We start from the raw sequence: 25,809 nt of genomic DNA, 5'->3' as shown, positions 1-25,809 counted from the left end.
CAGGGTCAAGACTGATTTACATATGGTTGGGTTCAAACTGGGGTGGCACAATGAGCAAAATAATGATGGGTTAAACCGAGATCTGTGACTGGGGGTGAGTGTTTGCATTGTTCAGCACTCCATCTATCATCCTTTTGTGTTACTAAAGTGTCCCTAAGTGGGAAGGGTATGCCCAGACATGGGTCCCGTGCTCACTGTACTACTGGATTCAAGCTAGTCTGGTTGATGAAGAGTGATATTCTGAAACCAGTTCTAGAATGCTTGTTTCTGGTCCAGGGAGGACCTTCATAGTCTTGTTCTAGTAAAATATGATGAATTCATTCTTGTGCAGTAGGACTCTTCCAGTACCGCCTGCACAGACTTTCAGCATTCTGACCAGCAGCATGCATGACGGGAGAGGGGTTTCTTATTTAAAAAGTCCTGCTGGTCCAAGACGAAGGACGAAATTAAGGGGCCATCAGGCCTCCTTTTGTTTGACTATCTTGGCTGGAAGCTGTCTGGAGCCTCACACCTAGATGCAACAGAATTAAAAACAAAGACACACAGCTTGTTATCACTTCACAGGTACTTAAAGAGGCATGGTTGTATAAGTGATCTCCATACACTATAAGAAGGTCTGATGTGTTGGTCTGTCCCAGTATTCACACAAATAATTTAAACACTATTTTCCTTTATAGCGCTGCTCATTTCAATGCAGGGTGTCTGAGCACTTTACATACGTAAACATTGTACATTGGCAATACGATATGAGTGTATATCAATGTACAGAATCTGTTACAGAAGACAGTGAGGGTTACAATGTGCAGAGACACATGTCCTTCATAGCTCCCTCTGCTATATTAGAGGGATCATAAATTGGGATCTGCAAGTTACAAAAGGATCTTTGTGTTAAAACCGGTCATCCACGTACCTATCTACATAAAATAAAAATCTGTCATCTTCATACTGCATGATGCGCTTTGCAGGAGAGAATGTTACTTTGTTTTAAAACTGGGACTAGGCAAAGCACAGATCTCTCCAGCAATTGGGTTAACCTCCAGAGTTATTTTACCATTATTATCATTCCTTGAGATTTAGTTGGCACACAAAGATATCTGGAGCAGGTGCCTTAACCCCATAGGATATTTTAAAATTCAGACTTTGCAACCAGTTACACAGAAATAATTCACCTCCACATTTCTCCTTGGGGCCAATTTCTTTGTGGCAGCGTTTGGAAAAAATAAATGTATAAATTGAGGCCCAGATTTTGTGTCGGAGTTGTGTAACTTTTCTTGCACAACCCTCTGCAAATCTCACTTGTTAAATCTTGCAATGCACTCAAATGTAGCCTTGATAGAACTTCTAAACCTATGTCTGACGTGTTCAGATGTGATGCCACTTCCAGTGAGGTCATGGGATGTGATGCCAAGCGCGATGTAACGCGCCGTGATGTCATGTGCTATGATGTCACGTGCATACTGCCTAACTTGGTTAGTCCCCCCACTTCTGTTTATTTAGGACTTGTGGCCTGCCCACAATACTGCACGAATGTCTCTGTTGTCAGTGGTGGGAGAAGGAAAGAGGGCGTTGCTCCAGTGATGGCGCGAGTGGAGAGATCTCTTCCAGTGATGGCGCGAGTGGAGAGGTCTCTTCCAGTGATAGCGCGAGTGGAGAGGTCTCTTCCAGTGATGGCGCGAGTGGAGAGGTCTCTTCCAGTGATGGCGCCAGTGGAGAGGTCTCTTCCAGTGATGGCGCCAGTGGAGAGGTCTCTTCCAGTGATGGCGCCAGTGGAGAGGTCTCTTCCAGTGATGGCGCCAGTGGAGAGGTCTCTTCCAGTGATGGCGCCAGTGGAGAGGTCTCTTCCAGTGATGGCGCGAGTGGAGAGGTCTCTTCCAGTGATGGCGCCAGTGGAGAGGTCTCTTCCAGTGATGGCGCGAGTGGAGAGGTCTCTTCCAGTGATGGCGCGAGTGGAGAGGTCTCTTCCAGTGATGGCGCCAGTGGAGAGGTCTCTTCCAGTGATGGCGCGAGTGGAGAGATCTCTTCCAGTGATGGCGCCAGTGGAGAGGTCTCTTCCAGTGATGGCGCCAGTGGAGAGGTCTCTTCCAGTGATGGCGCGAGTGGAGAGGTCTCTTCCAGTGATGGCGCCAGTGGAGAGGTCTCTTCCAGTGATGGCGCGAGTGGAGAGGTCTCTTCCAGTGATGGCGCCAGTGGAGAGGTCTCTTCCAGTGATGGCGCCAGTGGAGAGGTCTCTTCCAGTGATGGCGCCAGTGGAGAGGTCTCTTCCAGTGATGGCGCCAGTGGAGAGGTCTCTTCCAGTGATGGCGCCAGTGGAGAGGTCTCTTCCAGTGATGGCGCCAGTGGAGAGATCTCTTCCAGTGATGGCGCGAGTGGAGAGGTCTCTTCCAGTGATGGCGCCAGTGGAGAGGTCTCTTCCAGTGATGTCGCCTCCTCCGTAGGTGGCGAACTGTCCTCTGTGTCTAAGTGGTGCAGAGAGCCTCTCCCCTCCCTGCGTCAAGGCAGCTCTAGGCCCCAAGCCTGCTCACTGAAATGAGGAAGGCTCAACACTGTTAATAAATGCCCCATTACGATGATAATGGCTCACTTAATGGCCCCTGTAATTTTTCCAGCTTCTTAACCGACAGCTTGGCAATTAAACATATTCACATTCTGTATTTGCCGTTTGCTCATCACTGCAGCTCACTCACGCTGCAGGCCCAGTGATGTTGCTAGAAAAAGTGTTTCAGGACAACTATCATTTTTTATTGTTTCTTGTATTATGACCCAACAATGTCCTTCGCGGCATTTAATTGACATAAACAAAACACTATGCCTCGGCGTTTTAAAACTGCATCCTCGTCTGTTCCAAGTGAGTCCAGGAATATTAATGACATCCTCCCTGGCTCCCTCCATTTACAAGCAGGGGCAGTGTTGCTGATGTAGCCTGGACCACATTTTAAGAACCACTGCTCTAGAATGTTCCTTTGAGGATGTCATCCTGGGTTTTGAGACATATTCCAACATCATTCATTGGATGTCTTGTTTAAAGTATGGCTCTCTATTGCCCCAGTCGTAAGGCGTTTATTAGGACCCATTACAGGATGAATGGATATATTTGCCCGTTCTAAGTAGTTCTGTCATCAAAATAGGCTCTGCATCCCAGCTGATGGAAAGTGCAAACGTAATTTATCAGGACGTGAGAAACACATACTCACGGAAGAAATCATCTCTACCGAGCCTCGATTTTTTAGATTCAAACCTCCTACCAAACACCGCTGCCCACCAAAAACAGATCTTTGTGCATTGATTATGCTGACAATTAATGGGGTTCTAATTAGAAAAAAATAAAATAGCACAATTTAGAAAAATAAAACAATAGTTTGACATAAATGGCAGACTCAAGGACAAAACTGATGAGGCCAAGGTGCAGAGACACAGGTCATACCTTCCTCTTGATGTTCACTTTACCCCGATGCTGGAGAAGATGCTTGTAGAGGTGGATGTTGAATCAATCAATGGTCTGTTTGAATAGTTGCCACAAGGCAGTGCTTAGTTTGTAAATAAAAACTTGCCAGTGCCCAAAGCTCTCCTCTTAAACATGCAGCTTCTGCAATTAAAAGTGCAATCACGGAATACTGAGGCATTGTAATCCTGAAGCCATCTAGGACCTCTTTACTCCATTTAAAGCCACTCCCGTCCCCTTCAGCTCACTCTTGCAGCTTTCTGCTTTCTCCATTTGTGACGTTTTTCAATTTTTCTCTTCCTCCGTCTTTCCCATATGTGTCTTTTGCTCACAGTAAATGCTTGAGGCAGAAAAATAAGTGCAGGTACTCAAAAAAGTGCTCTGCACCGAAACCATTGGCTCAAATTAAGCACTGCACAGGGACAATACAAGGTCAGCGTGAGATATATATACATCACAGGGAAATGCCTGCCCCACACCCCTTAGACCCTCAGTTTACATTACAGAAGCAAGGAGATTTCACTTGGCATTACCAAAAGGAAGCCCTCTTGTAGTGTCCTTGCAGACTAACCAGAGTGCAAATCACATACTTTTTTCTAATATCACAGAGGGCATCGGGCTCTTTAAATGTAGCCTGCTCCTGTTATCTGTGATATACCTTCTGGCAATTAGCGCACCAGCAGGCTTTAATCTTAAACGTCAGCAATGCTACTTACAGGCCTATTGGAAAACATAAAGCTTTACACATTTAAAAAAAAGCTTACATTTATCAGCTTTGTTAAGGCAATCACAATGTAAAATGAGAGGCCTACTGCCTTTGCAGCTACGTTTAAGAAGCAACAAAGTAAGTCTACAGTATTAAAAAAAAGTAAAGCCACTTTCTATGGTATTTGTCCTGGTGTTCACAATATAACACCCGTCCTACTGTATCTGTCAGTGGGTTCACAATGGAAAACCCCTTGCTATTGCATTTGTCAGAGAGTTCACTTTATAAAACTCTCTCCATTTGTATGTCTCGCTGGGTTTACAATATACAGCCACTTCCACTGGCCAAGATAATCTTTTCTTCTCATTAAACTTCCACATGGAACGTGGATACACAGCATAATACCAAGACACAGATGTTGGAGAAGACATACTGTTCAATACAAAGGTGTGTCAAATGGGGGTCTTTCACTTTGGGTGGCCTGGGGCATCCATATCCTAGATCTTGAAACGGGGACCAACCGCCCCCTTTATATATTGACTCTAAAGGAAACTAGACATAGCAGCAAAGCAGTCCAAGGATGACAAAAGGCAGTGTTGTGAGCTAGAAAGTCAGAACACAGCAGAGCATAGAATAGAACTCAGTAAATCAATGTCCAACCAGTGCTTTTCAGTTCAAGCCTATTAGACACCACGTGTGCTGTCTGTTACAAGGCATATTGTATCTAACCTAGAACCTATAGTGCATGGAGCCTGCCGTTGCTTACCATTGGTTGGCTTTCTTTGTCAGTCTTATTTGCCTGCTTTTCATTTGCAGCCCTTTTTGACAATCTTGTGTTTGTCCCTCCCATGGAGCAATGCCTCTTTACAGTGTCTTAAATTGGCTGTCATTGGTGCTTCCACTGCTTGCTTTTCAAGTACTACTTATTTATTTTGTGTGAAGCACTCCACTACAGTGCGTATTATTCTGAGCTATCGCCCTCATATATGTCTCTCCCCATACTTTCCGTTTTGCGGTCTGCGGCCCGACTGCTTGTCCTCGCACTCCTCTCTTTTCTTCTTGCCCTTTGCTTCTCCTTATTGCTTGCAACCAAGTGCGACCTCAAGTTGTTTTCCCCCGTCATCGGTGTTGCTTTTGTTCCAGCCTTCACACTGTTGCTTTCGCATCCACTCTAGCCAACACTGCACTTTTGCGTCCCCTCCTGAATTGCATCACTTTTTCCCCACCCGCCGCACAGTTGCTTTGCTATTTCTCCCACACTCCTGCGTTGCTTCCACTCCAGCCTACCCACCCTCATCTTGCTCCACCATTCTCCACCCACCATCTTACATGTTGCTTCGCTGTTCCCTCCTCCCTCCCCCATTTTGGTTCTGTTCCATCCAACCACCTGCTTTAAAAAAAATGTAAAACTCTTTTGCCCATTTAATTGAATTTTATTTTTTCTTCCTGATCCAACTCAGATTGGTAACTAAAAAGAAACAAAAAAGTGACTTTGTCATTTCATTGGTGGTGCGCATTCTTGCAAAATGACGTGGGAAGGCACATCAAAGGTTTTTTTTTTTTTTTTTTAAAGTTTAGTCATGCTGCACAGCATCGCAGAAGCTGTGCCGCATGGTTAAAAACCATTATCAATGCCTATTGGTTGCAAATGCAAGGCTTGGCTTCACCCATGCTTTTTTGTTGGAAGTGGTGTAATGCGTGCACAACCAAGCACTGTAAGCAAAATGACAAATACACACAAGCCAACGTGGAATATGGGAGGTTTTAAAAAATAATCAGGAGAATGTATTTCCCCCGCTGATCCCTATTGAAACGGATCCAATTTCAGGCTGAAAATAGCCAAAATGATGCATTTTTTTTGCTTAAAAATCGGGAGTCTCGCGTCTGAATAGTCTATGGGCACATATGTACTTACTAGCTTGTAGGTGGAGTTACAAATTGGAACACTTCCCTACAGTGAATATTACAGGGGGCAACTAACCCTGTATGTGTCTTGTCTCCTCCTCCCCCGGCCGATGGCCCTCTGGACCTAAGAGAGGCTCCCACCCCTGCCTCTGGCTGGCCCTAGGCCCTGAGCCTGCCCACTGGCATGAAGAAATCTGCAGCACTGTCAATCAAAGCCCCTTTACAACGATAATGTCTCACTTAATGGCCTCTGTAATTATTCCTGACTGACAGTCTGCACATCAAAAAATATTCACATTTCGTATTTGCCGTCGTTCGTCTCTGCAGTTTACTAACACTGATTTTGTTACAGAGATTGTTTCACGACGACCATAATTTTTTTTAATGGATCTTGTATCACGGGCAACAACGTCCATGGTGGCATTTAATTGACATAAAAAAAACACTACGCCTTGGCGTGATTTAAAACTGCATCCACGTCTGTTCATAGCGAAAACAGGAACATTAAAACATACGACCTACCCCGCTCAATTTAACCCAGGGGGTGTGGGGGGGGGGAGGGGACGGTTAGTGTTGTCCGTCTAGCTCAGAGGGCCAGTGCGCCTGCTGCTGAGAACTGTGAGCCATATGTACGAACACATTTTACCATAGACACAGAATGGGTAAAACCCTTTGATACATCTGGCCCTGTGTCCTACCTGCACATGAGAGGGTCTGAATTTTACTGGCACCGTCCAAGGTACTCATTTTAATTTGGTAAACAATTACTTTTTAGGACTCTGTCAGTTCGAAAGTTGGGTTTTCGTGAACGGCATCTATGTAGGTCTGGTAAGTGTTGAAATGGAAACACAGATGTGCTAGGACTTACTGTCTAACAGTGATTCTCCGCCACTGAAGTGTGTGGGTACTGCCGCATTTAAATGTATTGTAACTAGTGCTGGTCTGGGGAAGCAAATGCAGGCCCGGCAAAAATGTCTCCTTCACCTGCTCGTGCAATCTCTCTCTTTCCATCCATCCACCCGTTCTTCCTTCTCTCTCTCTCTCCTCCCTCTCTGGCCGCGTTCTTTCTACATCCCTCTCCCCTGTCTTCTCTTTCCACCATCTCTCTCTCCCCTTCTCTCCTCCCTCCCCTAGTCAAACAGGATGACTTTAGAAGCCATCCCAGAGTCATTGGATGATCATCCAACTACAATAGAAGTCATTTTCACATCATCAGACATCATCAAGCTCCTGTTAGTGATCAGCAGAGTTTAGAAACTTGGGCTTGATGATTTGAGGATGAGTTGAAAATGAGCATCTGATGACTTTCTCAGTCTCTCTGCGTCCACCATCTATGCAGCCCTTCTCTCTCTCACCCTACCTGCTTCTCCTCCCGTGCACTCAGACTTGGAGTGAAACCCTTACTTGCACAGAGGGCACAGGGGACCCCGCTACAGACGGCTGAGGGGTGTCGGAGATGTAAGAACAAAGCATTGCGGTGGAGGGTGGGATTAACGGGTGGGGAAGGGGAGGTAATACCAAATCTTTGTACGGTTGAGAAAATTGGTCAATAAAACAGATTGTACGGTATTGTTGCAACACTCTCATTTGCATGACGTGTTGGTACTGATGGCCCTCTAGTTGGACATTGGTTTTGGAATAATGTTAATAATATGAAAATGAAGTCTTGTAAAAACTTTTTTTTTTTTTTTAAGTATTCTAACCCTCCTGAGAACTGCTGGTTCTCTCCTTTATTAAATTAAAAAGTGCAGGTGCCCGGAATTTTTCAGACCCTGCCCAAAATAACTGATACTTCCCCATTCAAAGCACTGGAACTCTCCTGGGAGGTGTTGAAAAAGCGCAGATACTCAGTACCTGACAGTGATAGCCCAAAAGTGCTGGCACTGCTACCATTAAAAGTACTGTAACCCTCTTGCGAAATGTTTGTTCTTTGGTCTTAAAAAGTAAAGAAAAGTGTAGGTACTTATGCCCATATTTATACTCTGTTTGCGCCGAATGTGCATAAAAAAATTTGATGCACATTCAGCGCAAACCATGCTCCATATATATACTTTGACGCCCGAGCCCGCGAATGCCAAAATTCCGCTGTGTGCGTCATTTTCTGGGTGCGGGAAACCGCCTTGCATTAATGACATGCAAGGTAGGCGTTCCAGCCCAAAAAATGACTTTAAGGCCTGTGCGCCTTATTTATACTCCAGCGTCATCCTGACGCACAGAAGGGGCGGGCCTTATAAAACAGCACACAGCCTGATGTGCGCCGTTTTTTAACGCCTGGGTGAGGGCAGGCGTTAAGGGACCTGTGGGCTCACTTCCATGGTCTCTGACCATAGAAGCAGTCCAGAGGTTCCCTTTCCTGCCCCCAGGGACACCCACTGCCACCCTCGCCCACCCCTGGAGGACACCGATGGATGGGGGGACCCATCCCAGGTAAGTATTATTATTATTTTTTTAAGTGCATGGGTGGCCTAATTTGGGCCCCCCTACATGCCACTGTGCCCAATGGCCATGCCCAGGGTACCGAAGTCCCCTGGGCATGGCCATTGGGCAATGGGGCATGACTTCTGTCTTTGCTAAGACAGGAGTCATTTCAACGGGGGCTGTGCATCAAAAAACGGCGCAAGTCCGGTTTGAGCCATGATTTTTTACTCAAACCTGACTTGCACCATTTTTTGACGCACAATCCCCATTTTTCCGTACGCCGGCTGACATCAATCCTTAAATAAGGCGCCCACATGACGCGTAGGAATGGCGTTAGCCGGCTGTGCATTTTTTTACGAAAACCAGTGCTGACACTGATTTGCGTCAAAAAGTATAAATATGGGCCTTAGTACCTGATACAATCTGCCCAAAAGTGCTGCTATCTGCCTTTAAGAGTATTGCACCCCGGCTGAGAAGGGCTGCTACTCTCCCGTTCAAATGAAAGGAGTGCGTGTAATCCATTATGACCAGGGCAGTAAAAAAAGGCAGGCCCATATTTATACTTTTTTAGCACTTCATTTGCGTCATTTTTTGACGCAAAAGCGGTGCAAACTTACAAATTACAATTGTATTTTGTAAGTTTGCACCGGTTTTGCGTCAAAAAGCGGCACAAAAGCAGTGCTAAAAAAGTATAAATATGGGCCTAAAAGCTGCACAAATCTTGTTTTTCCACGTCAGAATAATTCCCCTGGCTGCACTACTCATTGTCCGTGCACTTGCACATCGTTGAAAATAACACATTATTACACGTGAAAGAGGAAATTTGAATATTTGTTACACTGGCATTGCAAGCACATTACTATTGCAAATATGTTTTTTAACGCTAGGTTTCTAAGGTACTTGCAACTGAAAACCCACTAGCACTTTGCCATTGTTTTAATCATACAGAGTGCTTTAAATGGGCAGGAACTGTCCTGCACTGATTATGGCCCATTGCAAGTTGATTTGGCACTCTGTATAATTGTCGGTTTGAGGTAGTTTGGTCCTCAAAATAAGTTCTGCGACAAATCCGCATGGATGAAATCATCTCTAATGAGCCTCAACTTTTTTGGTCCAATATTCCTACAAATCACAATTTTCCACCAAACATGATCTCTGTGCATTGATTCTGTTGAAGGTTAATGGTTTCTACCTAGAAAAAATAAAAAATGACAATTACACAAAATGGTGATATAAAGGGCAGAATCAAAAAGAAAATTGTTGAGGCGAAGGAGCAGAGCTGCACAACAGATCAGACCCTCCTTTTGTAGTCCAAATTACCCCAAATCAGAAGAAGGTGCTGGCAGTGGTAGATGTTGAGTCAGTAAATGGTCTACATGGAATAGATGCCAGAGACAGGACCCCGTCAGTGTTTGGATTTAAATCAGAATGACTGTATGGACTTGGATATGACATCCCAGGATGAAATACCTGTTCTATCTTTAGCCCCTGAACAGCCTTCAGTTTACACTGCAGAGTGAAGGAGTGACAGCTATACAGGTCCCAATGCACTTGATCCCTCCCAAAACCCCCTGCAAATATTTAGAAACGGAATAAAGATCTGCTCCTTGAGCATGCAAACATTTTGCAATTGAGACCTCATCATCATGCATTGCAGTGCGGGTTATCCTGGATCTGCACAATGCATATATTATCTGTAACAGTGTTATTTCAGCAGTATGGGCTGTGCAGCATGAGAATACCTAAAAGATGGCACAGTGTGATAAACAATATCACGCTGCTTCAAATGTTTTATGTCATCACATGAAGAATGTTGGGGCTACACAGTTAAAATTCCATTTAAGATGGATAATTTGCTCTCAGCACCTCCTTGTCTGCACTGTGCTCTCTGTCATGTGAACGAAAAGCAAAATGATCTTTGATTACTCGTTGACATTCATTCAGCCACTCATCAGGTATCTCTTTCTCCAATTTTACATCAAAGGTTACTGCTTTATGTTTCATTCTTTGTGCATGAGGTTAGGGTGTGAGTGGCAGGCAAAAGCCACATAAAAATGTTCTATTCGTTTTGGGCTGGTGAGTGCATGCTTTTCACAAAAATTCAGCCCTATAGGCTTTGTCATACTGTTACATAGTAAACAGATCAAACCTATGTAATCTGGCATAATTTTCCATTGAACTGACATCATAACCAACCCAGGCCATCACGCTTACAATTATAACACTAAACAAAGCAAAACATTATACAACATAGGGCCTAAAAAGAATTGTCACAGTGAAAACTCCCTGGGTTTGTCAGAGTGGGTGGTCATCAACAAACCCTACCTACTATGGTAAACTATGATATTACATATAACAAAACTCCTGTCTACAGCCTGAGACACAATGTGATAACAACCCACTGGCCTACAGTCTTAACTAAATGCTTTTCACAATAAAGAAGCCAAGCCTACTGCCTTTGTCATAACTTTTCCTAATAAGCTGCTCAGACCTATAGCACCTTACATACCTTCTCCCAGTGCACTGATCAGGCCTATAGATTGTTACCATAACCAAATCAGGCCTACAGTTTTGAGTGTAATCAGCGCTTAGTTTAAGACGGTGGTTTCCTGTGCTCGGCCCCAGCACTTAATTATGAACACAAGCACTTATGACAGTCTGCCACAGGGTGGTGCTCTTTGTCTAATTTAGAGGTGAGTACACCAACAGTTGTTTATTAATTGAAAATACTTTAAAAAGTGACCAACACCCGCAGCCCAAGCCATGCTTATAACTTTTGGTTTGGGGCCTGAAATGAAATGTTCTGAGTTGTTACACTTGAAGGCGTGTCATGGTTAGTAGTTGTGTTGGTACTGTCATTGGCAGCGCTGGCAGGGGCAGTGGGTGGTGCAAGCTGCAATGCTCTCTTGACATGGGCCCAGACGCTGTTTTTTAGGGTTGAGCCTGCGCTAGCATGTGCTTGTGCATGCGTGTCGCATGCGAGACGCTGCAGTAGTTAGAAAAGGGCTCAGAGCCCCGTCCATGTCATGTCAGTGTCTTTCATTGGTTCTTGGGCTTGCCTTTTCAAATCTGCTTGCTTCCATTAGTGGAAGGCATGCATACGTCATGCCTTTTTCGGTGGTTAGCCCCCCTTGAGCGCAGCGACTAAGTACTGAAAACATACAAGACTCGCTGTTTTCTGTCTGGTTTGTGGACTAATTTTTCTCTTTTTTGCAGCGCGATCTCGCTTGGGAGAAGTCGAGCGCTTTGCATGACATCGACCCTGTTACATAGTTAATTGCACTTTTGCCGGTTACGTGGATAATTGCACTTTTGTCAATAGGTTTATTACGAGTGAACTGTAGCAGCGAGATCACGCTCTTTATTTTCCATTTAATGAGGCAAGAAAAGTCCGGTTGGGAGTTTACAACTACTAATAGCACTAACTCAGAGAAATGCGAGACCCGTTGCATTGCAAATGCTTGTCTTATTTAGAGTTGAACATAACAACAGCTGTTTAATAAGTCAACATACATCAAATGACTAACACCTGCCGCACCAAACTATTCTTATAGCTTAGGGGGGTCTCAAATTGTCACACAAGTGGGGGTTTGGTGGTTAATAGTAGTGTTGTTACTGTGGGTGTTGAAAGCTGCAGTGGTCTCCTTTTTTTCTAATACAATTTAAGCACTAAGGGGCATATTTATACTCTGTTTGCGCCGAATGTGCGACAAAAATTTAGACGCACATTCGGCGCAAACCATGCACCATATTTAAACTTTGATGCCCGCAGACGTCAAAATTCCTCCGAGTGCGTTATTTTTTGGATGCGGGAAACTGCCTTGCGTTAATGACATGCAAGGTAGGCGTTCCCGCCCAAAAAATGACTTTAAGGCCTGTGCGCCTTATTTATACACCTGCGTCATTTTGACGCACAGGAGGGGGCGGGCCTTAAAAAACGGGGCACAGCCGGATGTGCACCATTTGTTAACTCCTGGGTGAGGGCAGGCTTTAAGGGACCTGGGGGCTCACTTCCATGGTCTCTGACCATGGAAGGAGTCCAGAGGTGCCCTTTCCTGCCCCCAGGAACACCCCCTGCCACCCTCGCCCACCCCTGGAGGACACCCATGAATGGGGGGACCCATCCCAGGTAAGTACAGGTAAGTTGAGGTAAGTATTTTCTTTTAATTTTTTTAAAGTGGCATAGGGGGGCCTAATTTGGGCCCCCCTACATGCCACTGTGCCCAATGACCATGCCCAGGGGACAGACGTCTCCTGGGCATGGCCACTGGGCAAGGGGGCATGACTCCTGTCTTTGCTATAACAGAAGTCATTTCAATGGGTGTTGTGTGTCAAGAAATGGCGCAAGTCCGGTTTGAGGCATGATTTTTGCCTCAAACCTGACTTGCACCATTTTTTGACGAACAACCCCCATTTTCCCCTATGCCGGCGCTGCCTGGTTTGAGTCATTTCTTTTTACTCTGACCAGTCCGCAGCGCCGGCTAACATCACTCCTTAAATAAGGCGCCCGCATGGTGCGTAAGAATGGCGTTAGCCGGCGGTAAAATTTGTGACGCAAACCAGCGCCAGCTTGCGTCAAAAAGTATAAATATGGGCCTAAGTGTAATCTTTCCTACATGACAACCATCAGGCACCTAGTCATAAAATTACAAAGGTATACAAGATTACAGTTTGTTAAGCAAAATATTATCTTTCCTAGGAGGGCCTAACAAAGATTCTCAAAGAGCAATTCTGTATCCACTGTTTGCCACACAATGTAACCAACACCAACACAATAGCCTACTGCTGTAATTCCTACATTACAACCATCAGGCACCTAGTCATGAAATTACAAAGGTATACAAAATTACATTTTGTTAAGCAAAATATTATCTTTCCTAGGAGGGCCTAACAAAGATTCTCAAAGAGCAACTCTGTATCCACTGTTTGTCACACAATGTAGCCAACACCAACACAATAGCCTACTGCTGTAATCTGGCAGCTTCTCTGTAACAAAATTATTTTCTGCAGGCTTTCCTACAATGCAATAACAATCCACCCTTAAATTGACTGATGTTTACATATGCTTTTCACAATAAATATGTCAGGCCTACCGATTTTATCACAACATTTCCTAATAAACAGATCAGGCCGATAGTCATGATCATTGGCTTACCACACTAACCAACTCAATCCTGCTGTACTAAGTATAAACTTTGCTACAAGCCAAACAGTTCTAACAGAGCAGGCTTTTCAGTCGAAGCACACAACTTCAGCCCAATACAATGCTGTACTCTTGTAACCCAAGTGAGGGTGGAGCCTAAGACCCTCTTTTCATGGTACTCTGAAAGCTCATTTTTGGATGATCACATAAGGTAAACCTAGCAAGGCTGTCGAGACAGGCCTAAAAAAAGCAACCAATAAAGAGGGGCAGGTGGAGGATACTCCTTGAAAACTAAAAAGCCTTAATTGAAAAAAAATAGGAAAAAAAATAGAAAATATACATTAATATTGGAGTACAACGGGAATGATAGTTCATTATTAATAAAAATAGCATTAAAAGAGGAATCAATATTAACTACTTCTGATAAAATCAGGAGGGACCTGTGTCATGACAGCACACAGGGCCTAACGCAAAAGTGGTTGTGCCGGTGGCGTAACAAAAGCCCCCGCAGTGCGGGGAGAGCCCCCTCAGCACAATCCTCGGGCCTGAGAGCTCTGGAGTGGGGCCCCTCCATGTACTTTTCAGGAGACGGGGACGAGGTGCCCTCAGGTTTCGTGACGCCACTGATCGCGCCAACCACCTCTACCTTTGGTTTGCACCAGATGGGTCAAGAAAACTGGCGAGCAAACTCCTGCTCGATCTAAGTCCGGTAATTCAACCATGCCCACCCAATCACCACCAGACCAGGCCAACATAGCGCCACAGAGGCATACTACTGACAGCAACGCGCTATAGATGCCACTTAAATACAACAAATGAACGTAAACAAAGGAGCCCGTGTCGCTGCAGACCTGTAAAATCCGAACCTGACCCCGTTCTTCCTCCTCCGGCCTATCGCCTAGGTTACGGGAAGACGATTCTTTCCGCAACAGAGACGACAAAGCACGGCAACTTTTTGACGTGTTTGTGTTTTTTTTTTTTTTTCAAAAGCCAGTGGCTCTTTTTTCTGCTTTGAAAGTGCAGTGACTCATCGAAGTAATAAGTACTGGGGGGGCTCCCACTTACCTTCGCCGCACATTTTCTAAAAGCCTGGCCTGTTCCTTCAGAGCGCGGCGCTTTCACACTGAGCCTCGCGACAAAGTGCTTTTTTCCTCCCAGGGTGACTCATGGCGCACGCTGGTACCTTTTAGTGCCCCCTTCCGACTCTCCGTGTTTCTTTTGATGGAATCTGGGCCTTTCTCTTGTACTGTAATGTATTTTTGCGAATTCCTCTTTGTGTCGAAATTACATGGTCAGAAAAGAGGGCATGGAAGTAGAAATAAAAACATATATAGGCTGTAATAGCCAATGATGCCCCCAGATTGGTCCAGTCCGCTAGTTTCCTACTAATAAGCAGGGCGACTGGAATTATGCGATGGTGCGACTGAAGAGATTTTTGCAGAATTATAGATTTGCCGCAATTGCCACATAATCCGTCATCTGATGCATAATCTCCAGGTTTTAACAAAAGATTTTGCTTCTACCTTGAATGGTTCTAAAGTTACTAAAACACAACACGTGTTGCGGCGCAGTGGATGGCCCTTCGCAAAGGCCGGCTGGTCACCTTTCTGTTGCTTATTGCTATATTTGGGTGTTAAACTGATTCCAGTGAAGCGCATCCAATATCCAGACAGTGTTAACAAGTGTAAAAAGTACAAAGTAATGAAGTAATATAAAAAAAGTGCTGCATTATGCCACATAATTTTACTTTTCTTGACGCATAATTGACTCAACCCTGCTGTATAATTTGGCCCTCCACTGTAACATAATTCCAGTGGGCCTGCAGATAAGGGCCACAGCCTATCCGGGTTAGCCCGTGCATGAAGATCTCGACCACAGACTCAAGTCTTCTCTGAAAATCATACCCTGCAGCCTAGCAATACCTAATCTCCTCTCACTCTTTTAGTAATCCCAGCATCTGCATGAGCTCACACACTCCTCCACTAATGATCACACCCAGCTCCTACTAATTTAATCTGCCACACACACTGCAGTAAACACATGGGACTGTGTCCTTGAGAGCACAAGATTAATTCCAATAACCAACAATAACCAATAAATACTGGATAACCACTAACCTTGGGACTAGAGCAGTGTGCTGCCATTTGCAAAGTGCTTGAAAGCCTCCTCAGGAGTAGTTAGCACTATGGAAATGCCATTACAGTCCATTTCTCTAACAACACTGACACCCCAAGCCCACGCAATGCTACCACTACAGTAATCAGAATGACCAGGACTCATCCAATTTACCTATAAAATACGGAAGACAAAACAGATTCAGTCCATCTGCCCATTTTATTACAGATACTGTTCTGTAAACTGGTCAACTCAACAGACTTCCAAGCAGATTAGGGCCGCAGGCTGTGCATTTCCTTTCAGATGCTGGCTGATCCTCTACACACTTTCTTTGCACACAGGATCTCTAAGGCTGATCCCCTCTGTCAATCTTTATTGATTTATTTTTGGAATTTGTTAAGTATAAAGTACATCTGAAACAGGGTTTTCTTCTTGCTAGAGAGCCTACAATTTAGTGCACAGACGCCGCAGTAAAATATGAACGATAACTGATTAAGGAATCATTTTGGGTAAATTGGAGAAAAATCAGGTTTTCAGCAATTTCAGAAAATTCAAAAAGACTTTGTTCAGACCGCTGCTGCAGTGGCAGAGAATTCCATTGTTTAGCTGTCACCACTGAAAAGGCTCTACCTCAAACAGTCTAGTGGGCACATTTAGGAAACTTTAACAATTTATGGTTAGCTGATCTCAGTGAAAAGCTGAGACAATACCACCAACATCTAGAACATTCAGGAGAAACTGATGAAGGCATATATAACGCTTTATGAACAAAGCACATGGATTTAAACAAAGTTCGCTGGTTCACTGGTAGCCCGTGAATATGGCGTAAAGCAGCAAAGACACGGTCTCGAGATTTGAAGACCACAACAATCCTAATAGCATAATTCTGGATCCATTGCAACTTCTGTAGCTGATAAGCAGGAAGGTCAAGATACATAGAGTTGCAATAGTCCAGTACAGATAAAAGCATTCTCTATTGGTAACTTCTGGGGCAAGGTGACCAAATACATTCAGGGGCATATTTATGCTCTGTTGCGCCGAATGTGCGTCAAAAATTTTGACGCACATTCGGCGCAAACCGTGCACCATATTTAAACTTTGACGCCCGAGCCCGCGGATGTCAAAATTCCTCTGTGTGAGTCATTTTTAGGATGCGGGAAACTGCCTTGCGTTAATGACATGCAAGGTAGGCGTTCCCACCCAAAAAATGACTTTAAGGCCTGTGCGCCTTATTTATAATCCTGCGTCATTTTGACGCACAGGAGAGGGCAGGCCTTAAAAAACAGCGCACAGCCTGATGTGCGCTGTTTTTTAACGCCTGGGTCAGGGCAGGCGTTAAGGGACCTGTGGGCTCACTCCATGGTCTCTGACCATGGAAGCAGCCCACAGGTGCCCTTCCCTGCCCCCAGGAACACCCCCTGCCACCCTCGCCCACCTCTGGAGGACACCCATGGATGGGGGGACCCATCCCAGGTAAATACAGGTAAGTTCAGGTAAGTATTATTTTTTTTTTAAGTGGCACGGGGGCCTAATTTGGGCCCCCCTACATGCCACTGTGCCCATTGACCATGCCCAGGGGACTTGGGCAAGGGGGCATGACTCCTGTCTTTGCTAAGACAGGAGTCATTTCAATGGGGGTTGTGCATCATAAAATGGCGCAAGTCCGGTTTGAGGCATGATTTTTGCCTCAAACCTGACTTGCACCATTTTTTGACGCACAACCTCCATTTTCCACTACGCCGGCGCTGCCTGGTTTGAGTCATTTATTTTTACTCTGACCAGTCCGCAGCACCGGCTAACGTCATTCCTTAAATAAGGCGCCCGCATGGCGCATAGGAATGGCGTTAGCCGGTGGTAATATTTTTGACGCAAATCAGCACTGGTGCTGGTTTGCGTCAAAAAGTATAAATATGAGCCTAAGTGCTTTAGAACTCTGGAAAAAAACAAGACTTTAGGTGTGCTGGAAATTTGGTCGGACAAAGATAGAGGACTGTCTAATCGAATGCCCAGGTTGCTTACGCTAGAAACCGAAGCTGGTATAATCTTAAAAAAACATCAGGCCAAAAAGAACAAGTCCTCAAAAGGAGAGGGGATAAACAGGTGCCACATTTAAATCTTTCCCCATTTAATTTAGACTTCTTGATGCATAGCCAAAAAAAAACACACCACAGTAAGACACTCATGAGATTGACCGGACGTGTTTTGTTCATCATCAGGTATTCGGACGATAATCTGAGTATTGTCGGTGTACAGACAGAGAATGCAGCAATATGTCCCAGCTAGGTAAGCTAGTAGGACATGTAAAGGTTAAACAGAAGAGAGGAACAGGACAGCTCCATGGGGAACACCACATGAGCATTGTCTAGTAGTGGTAAAGGATGACAGAAAGAGATTGTAAGAACACTGACACAAACAATTGCATCTGACAGCCATGGCAGGGCAAGGTCTTTAAAACCAAAATGTAATGATCTCTAATACTGATCCATTTTGCCCATTTCCTGGTAAGTAAATGCCTCAAAGGCTGATCCAGCCTGCCTCTTCCGTGCAAATAAGGCCTTTTAGGCTGATCCTGTATGCAAATTTCCTTGCAGGTAACTGTTTCCTAACGCAAACTCTATCTGCCTATTTCCTTGCAAATAAGAGCCTCTAATGCTGATCCAGTTTCCACATTCCTTGGCAAATAAGGGCTTCTAATGCTGATCATGCCTGGCCATTTTCCTCCGGCTAAATGCATCAAGCCCATGCTTTCTGCTCATGTCCAAGTCAACAACAATCCGCAATATGTTGTGTATGTGTGCACTGTTAGACTGGATGATGGTCATAGGTATGGGGTTAAGTTAGTACATGAAGTTAGTGCTGTGGGGTGTAGTGAGTTTAGGTGTTTCATGTTACCGGTTTAGGAATACAGTCTAGGAGCAGCATCTGGTGCCAAACAGCCAAAATTAGTTTAAGATGGGCGCCTGTTACAAATACTGAATGCGCATTTCGCAAATCAGGCTTAGTCTTCATCAGGACGACAAATAAATTCACGCTGACATACAAGGGAGCTGTCCATCGGTTGTTTTTACCCTGTTGCAAAATGTGGCACCGTCCAAGATTTTGATGTTATAGACTATTTCCTTGTACTCCCCTCCTGTATCACTAGTTTTGGCTCTATATGCAATGAGTGGATCTGTAATTGTAATAGTACTTATATAGCGCTTACTACCCGTGATGAGTCGTCAAAGCCCTTTTCAGCGAGTAGCCCGCTACTCTGGAACCCAAGGTGAATTAATGGTGGATTAGTAAAGGGAAATATGAGTTCAGTGTTAGTATGAGTTAATTTGAGCAGAGGACATGTGCATTTGTTAGTTGGATTGACTAGAGTAAGGGAGGGATAGAGGAGGAAAGAATCCAGAAGTGTTAATTGAGAGTTTATAGTAATAGGATGAGGTTTGGGATGAATAAAGGCGAGATGGAGGAGGAAGAGTCTGCAGTAAAGAATTAGGGTGATCATAGTAGTAAAAAGGGGTTTGGGATGAGTCAAAGGAGAGATAAATGAGGAAGAATTTAGTAGGGGTGTTTGGGAGATCATAGTAGTAAACTGAGGTTTGGGGTGAGCTAGATGCGGTAGGGGAGGGAAGAGCTTAGGCAGGGTTATTTAGGAGATCAAAGTATTAGAATGGATTTGGGATGAATCAGAGTGGGGATGGGGGATAGATTGATAGAGACATAGGGTGATGGGAAGACAGAGTAAAGCTTATGAGAGAGTAACATTTATATTATGTTTGTTATTTATTTATTTTATTTAATTATATATATTTTTTAATTTTATTTAGTGATTTAATTTTATTTATTTGTATTTCTTTTTTCTCTAGTACAGTAGTACTCGGGTAATAAATAAATAGATATGTAAACACATAGTAAGGGAATATATGTGCAAGGAATATAAAACGGGTATAATAATAAGAGAAGTAAAGTTGTATTGTATAAACACCGACTTTCAAGACTTGTAATATTTGATGTTAATTAATAAGTGTACTTTTCTAACATTTGTTTTTTCTTTCCTCAATTTTTCAGTGTGTGAAGGTGGCTGATATAAAGGATGGCTGTAGATGTGTAAATCATGAATGGCACTTTTTCTTCCTTTTCCGGCACCACGAGAACTCTTTAGTGGTATGGTTTGGTACAGTCGGTCACTTACAAACTGCATACTAGCTGGGAGTAATACAACCCAATTAAAAGACCAGCTGAGCACAGCAACAGATCGGCAAAGTCACAGTAAAAATTACTGCATAACAATACATTCCCGGAAAGCAAAAAACATTTATAAAGTAACCTTCTGTGAGAAAAGGAGTGTGGGGCTCTTTGTTATGCCGGCTCCTGTACGTGGTTGGTGCTGTGTCAATGCCTGGGATTGTTAGTGTTCCTGTGCAGAACATGTGGTGGGTGAAATTTACAGTTTAGTTTTTTGCTTGGGATCATTCAGTGGCAGGCTGAGCAGAAGGAACAACATTACTTCCGGGGAAGCTTTATATCGGCTATACTGTAACACAAGTAAGTGAATAAACAATACAGCGTACTTTGTATCTGATGGTGTCCTGAGATGATCAAAAAGTGTGCATGTTCAGTATTATAGCAGGCTCTAAGTTTAGCATTTTCATTCTTGTGTTGCACCAGGTATTCTGTGAAGTCTCAGGGTCCCAGGGATACAGTGGTTTCAACCCTTACCAAGGTCAGAAAAAATATTTGACATGTACCCAACAAAAATCCAAACCAAAAAAACAGCCAATTTTAGACGGAAAATACTTTCTTCTACCCATGCCTCTTTACAGGGGCATCTACTGCCATCTTTGACACAAGGTGCTTTAGTCCACTGTGTTTGTTACGGGAGGGCTCTTACCTTGGGGGTCTTCGCATTTCGGCCTGTCCTTGTGTCCCTTATTGAGGTGATATCCACCACGTCCACCCCGTGTTTAACTTTGATTGGCTGTTGAAAAATACAGTAAAAGAAAGAAGCATAATTCGAGCCTCCGGTCCTGACCGAATTTTATACTGTCCATTTACCAAGAATACCTTGAAGCTTTCAGAAAACCTATATAGCCTACTCTTTCTCCTGTTTCATTTCAACTCCTCTCGGGACGGCGATCATAGAGAGGAAGGAACAGCTGATCGTACGTGATTCTCAGTGCTGTGGTGATCCAGATCGCTCCTGTGATCTGCCTTAAGTATTCAAATGGCATCATACTGGCTAGCAAGCTCGAGTGTAACAGTTTCTGTATGTCACCTGTGAGATGTTGTGTATATGTTCAATCTTGATTTATGGACAGTCGGGTGGGAAGGATGGCAGCAGTGTACAATTCAGGGTGCTTTTGTATGTCTATCAAATGAAGGAGGTGTGGATACACCTTATAATCTACCTTTTGCAAGGTAGAGGTGTATCCAGGGAAATCTATCTCAAATACTCATTTTAGGATTGAAATGTGTTAAAGCAACAGAAGGATACACTTACAAGTGAATGATGTCATAAAGCATTTTTTCCAAATTTTTCATTGCATTCTTTTTTCCATTTGATACTATTTTTGCCCATGTTTTTTTTTATCCTTTGTAGCTGTAGGTTTATCACGATTTCTTGTGGATTGCTAGTGTTTTGCTTTTTACTGCTCCCTGATGTTAGAGAAGCTTGATGACTCGCTGGTTTGCAGTTTTGACCTGCCAAAATGTAACAAACGGTGTGATACTTAATGCAACAATTACTTAATGTGGTATATCCCACCTAACCCGGAATTCTGATTCTGGTTCAAACATGGGTTTAAGTAGGGGTCAGAAAACACTGTCTAATTAGTAAGCAAGGTCTCAGCCTCTGTCTCGCTTTTACAGAGAAGTTGAACAAACATTTTCTCCTGGTTTATATCTTCAGTCAAATAGACAGACAGAGTGAACTAATCAAAGTCCGGAGCAATAGCTGCAGTGTTACTGTAATGTTACTCAATATAATTGGGCCCGCTATTTATAAATAGCAGAATTTTCTTATACTAATGCAACTCACAATGCCACCAAAGATTCACCTTTCTTTTGTTAGCAAGGTTTTCATACGAATGTTTAACTCTTCCTTCTTATTGATCAAATGGTTTCAGTGGCCACAGGTATTTGGATCAACTGCAAAAACGTAGACAACTTGTTTCTGAAAGTTTACGTCATTCCAAAGTTAAGAAGTAGGAATACGTTGATAAGTCAAGATCTAATTGACCTTCTTTTGCTCCTTGAAAGAAAGTTTCGGCTAGCTTTCCATTTTGTACTTGTTGAATCACTGCCACCCAAGTTTCAACTGGGAATTTGTAGCCCACTTGTTATGATTCAACAGATCAATCATGTGGCCTTTCATCTAAGATAACTTGTATTTGGAGGTTCATTATTTCATTAATCTCAACTGATGACATGTATTCTGATATTTATCATCAGCTTCTATATGAACCAATGTCATTAGTTTCAATGACAACCAGAAATATGTTTCATAAAATTTTTGATTTTCAAATGTTTTTAAGTCATCTTGATTCACAGGAAAGGCTATCCTCCTAGTGAGTATTCTTGGGAAGTCCATTTACCTGCCCATGCTGGCTTCCTAGTTCAGTGTTTCTTTCAACAAGAGCCTGACAAACCTGTAGCTTTAGCAATGGGGCTTATGTCACACTATTAAAAGTTTAGAGTAAATTATTTTTTGGATTAAAAATTAGCAGTTTGCACTCCCAGTCAGAATTTCGAATATGTAAATTATATATTTCATTGCATTTTGTTTGTAATACATACTTTACATGCTGTTAACACTGTACATAAAAATGATATATATTTTATTTCCTAGGATCATATATTAACAATTGTAGGGCTGATACTTGTGCCATGGTGCTACTCAGATCTCTGATCTGATCCCATTAGTGGAGCAGTGAGTGTGCAAGCCAGACTTCTGCATGTCCGGTACTGCAGTTTGTGAAGGGCCTTTAATTTACAAACCTACAGAATTATTACAAAGAGTTAATGCCACACCTTAAGGGTGCAAGACTCAACGTATTGCTTATGCTTCAAAGGGATGACTACAAGATTTACTTAGAGGGCATTTTTTCATTCTTTTTTATCTCTCTGGAACCAGGAAACATGACAAACTAAGCATGCAGTGCTAAAATCTGTTTTCATTCTTTACTTGTGAGTCCTCTTTTATTTCAACACGGCCTTTGTCCAGATATTCAGTTTATGCACTTTGGATCACAAGGGACGATGCAAAGACAGCACAAGTATCAAAGAGCACAACATGTGGTGGATTTCTTGAGCTAATGCTTCTAAACCACTAGGGATACCATCAATTCTGTACACTTTAAGGTCTAGCAAAGCTAACCTCTTGTATTCAGTACACAGAAAGGGGGTTTTGTGTCAGCCCCCTTCAAATCATTTCTCTATTAGACGAGTCTTGTCAAATATTGGTTTGAGACGCTGTCTGTCATTTCTTGGATCAGCCTAAATGAGTATTTTAGTTCATAAGTCTGCTATTGGCTATTAGGGATGTATGCTTCTACATCATAGTAACCTCTTCCATCAGAGTGCATAAGGGGGCGTATAGTTAATTGAAACGTGCACACAATCATCACATTTTGTGTCACATTCTATTATCTCCTGCATTCTATGTACACAAAATGCAAACTTTTTTTCTTATGTATTTTTCACAGAAAATCACCTTGCTTCACTTTATAGCAAAACAAATAAATTGCCTGGAATGACAAAGTATCATTTCTAGGATGGTCCTGATTTGAGTAACAGCCTTTTGGCATCCTTAGCCACCAAATTCATCTGTGATCGGGTCACTGACAAGATTCAGTGCATCCCGTAGCTTCCTGCTCGGATCATTGCTGAAATATAAATTATGTGCACGGAGCTTCTGTGGCAAACTCAATAGTTCCGGCTTATAACTGGATATCCAAACCAGGCACAATGATTTTATCACTTATTCTTATGCTTCTTTAGCACAAACACAGCAAATCACAGCAAGCTTGTCCATGTAGAATTCATCTGGCCTGAACTACTAAATATTCTGCGAGCACAAGCAGTGCAACACCAGGTGGATTTTGGCATCTAAATACATCTTTGGTGAAGTGTGTGTGGCAACAAGAGGATAGGGTAGCACGGAAAGAAATCCAGCCAGTAGATGGCTGTAAACATTTACATTGTGAAGCTAGATACAAACTCTTTACCACCAGTTACCAGATACAGACATTGCTCTACTGAGAGCCAGAGTTGCACTCCATTAGCCTCCAGGCCTAGTCTGATCAGAGCAACTGAAATTGGTGGGACTCACTCGGTGGTACTTTCTAAACTGTGACCCCACTCAATACAGGCACAAACTCACACACTGATGGTCCACTGTGAACTCTCCAGTTTTCGCCAATTATATCTGTGCAACTTACCAATACTGGGAGTATTAGTAGATCTAGGGCAGGTTTAACAGGGAATGATGGAGTCCTAATTTCTCCCCTGAGAAATGAGGACTAAACAGGAGAATTGATCATTCTGGTTAGGATTATCCAAATAATTCCTCATTTTCCACAGATTTTCACCAGGAGAGTTCAGCTTCTTTCAGAAGCTGAGATCTTTGGGTGAAATGTATTGGGACTTTGGTAATTTTCACGGATCTTGTCAGTCCAATGGGTCAATAACCAGCTTTAACAGACCAATCAGCATTTACTTGAAATGTGGCCCTTATTGAGTGGGACACAGAGAGTGCACAATGTACCTGGCATCTGTGGGAACAATGTGCCTGGGCTCAATGTCTTTGGCATCTTGGTGAACTCCGTGCACACAGTCATTGTTGGTTCACTACCCATCCAGCTACCAATGCTCAATGATGCAAGCTCGAATTGTATACTCTTGTGTCTTTGAGGTATGGCCACCGAAACCTCTACATTTTTTATTCTGCGCTCAATCTACAATTGACATTTGTGTTAAAAAAAATAAAAAACAAAACATAAATGGTAAGTGTAAAAACACTTGATGCAATCACCCTTCCTCGCACCAACAAGTGTGCTATCAAATACAAAAAAATGGGGGAATACAGACGGTGTAATATTAGCGGAAAAGTTAAATACAATCTTTAGTCACAAGAATTGTGTGTGCAAATGATCATAGGGCCCTATTATCTACGTATTGATTCATTTCCGGTGACAGTGATGGCGATCCCTGGAGAATGGTTGCCCTCAAAACTATAGGCCTTGGTGAAATTTAAAGGATAAAGTTGTAATTTGCGTAATTTTGGGAATTTCGTATTATGGTTGTTATGCGATATTCCAGAAATTATTCCATTCCTACAATTGCATAATTATGCCTCCATTCGCACTAAAAGTACATTGTGGGAACAATTCAAACAACAAGAATATGAGTGGCTGTTGTTTGCAGGAATTGTGTTTTTTGCAGTACATTTGTAGTGTGAAATGCATCCCCACCCACAAGGACACATTTCAAGCTAAAATACAGCGTTAAATTAAGGATTTGTGTTGCGTGTAATTATTCATAATTTTGAATAATTGTTTGAAATTTTGCGTTATTACTCAAAAGGAAATTAGGTTAATTTCACACATCCCTACAAAACAGACCATGTGTCACTCTTCTTACAACTAAAACATGCATAAATTTAAGGCGCCCTTATTGTTATAATAGTTGTGTTTTACAGGACTGTCTAACTCTGGTCTTTTTTTAACCCCCTCATTTTCATGGCTTGGTGGTGCCATTCCCCCCTAAATTGCCCATAAATGCAAGTGGTCTGCAACAATGCTCACAGTTTCCAGGTTGCCGCTCAATTTCATGTTCTTTTTCTGCCGCCACACCTTTTCTTTATAACGGTGGCTATGTGTCTCTGTGCTTTCCTTTACTTGAACCATACCCTTACCTGAAACTTCTGCCTCAGCCCTTACCTCTGCACCTGATTTTCTTCTGGAGCAGCTGCCATCTTGACATCACAGCTGCCGCTCTTCCTTTGTCTCACTGTGGAGGAGGACGCGGCTCCACATTTCTTTCCTGGTGGTCCCGTGCACAGAATAAATGGGTGCACAATCTTCTGAATTACTA

At 43.2% G+C, this 25,809-nt stretch overlaps 1 protein-coding gene across 1 annotated transcript; it reads right to left on the bottom strand.

Moving 5' to 3' along the window:
* Nucleotides 1–1,489: 1,489 nt before the first annotated feature.
* Nucleotides 1,490–25,622, bottom strand: LOC138267174 (mucin-22-like). Its single transcript, XM_069216025.1, has 4 exons — nt 25,521–25,622; nt 20,609–20,695; nt 9,602–9,660; nt 1,490–2,228 (listed from the first exon to the last, which is right to left on the bottom strand). The coding sequence occupies exons 1-4, from the start codon at nt 25,620–25,622 to the stop codon at nt 1,490–1,492; spliced, it is 987 nt and encodes a 328-aa protein (XP_069072126.1).
* Between the last annotated feature and the right edge of the window lie 187 nt (nt 25,623–25,809).

This window comes from Pleurodeles waltl, chromosome 12 (genome assembly GCF_031143425.1).
Source record: "Pleurodeles waltl isolate 20211129_DDA chromosome 12, aPleWal1.hap1.20221129, whole genome shotgun sequence".
Taxonomy (NCBI): Eukaryota; Metazoa; Chordata; class Amphibia; order Caudata; family Salamandridae; genus Pleurodeles; species Pleurodeles waltl.
The sequence above is the reverse complement of the archived record's forward strand: the minus strand, read 5'-3'. Positions and strand labels throughout refer to the sequence as shown.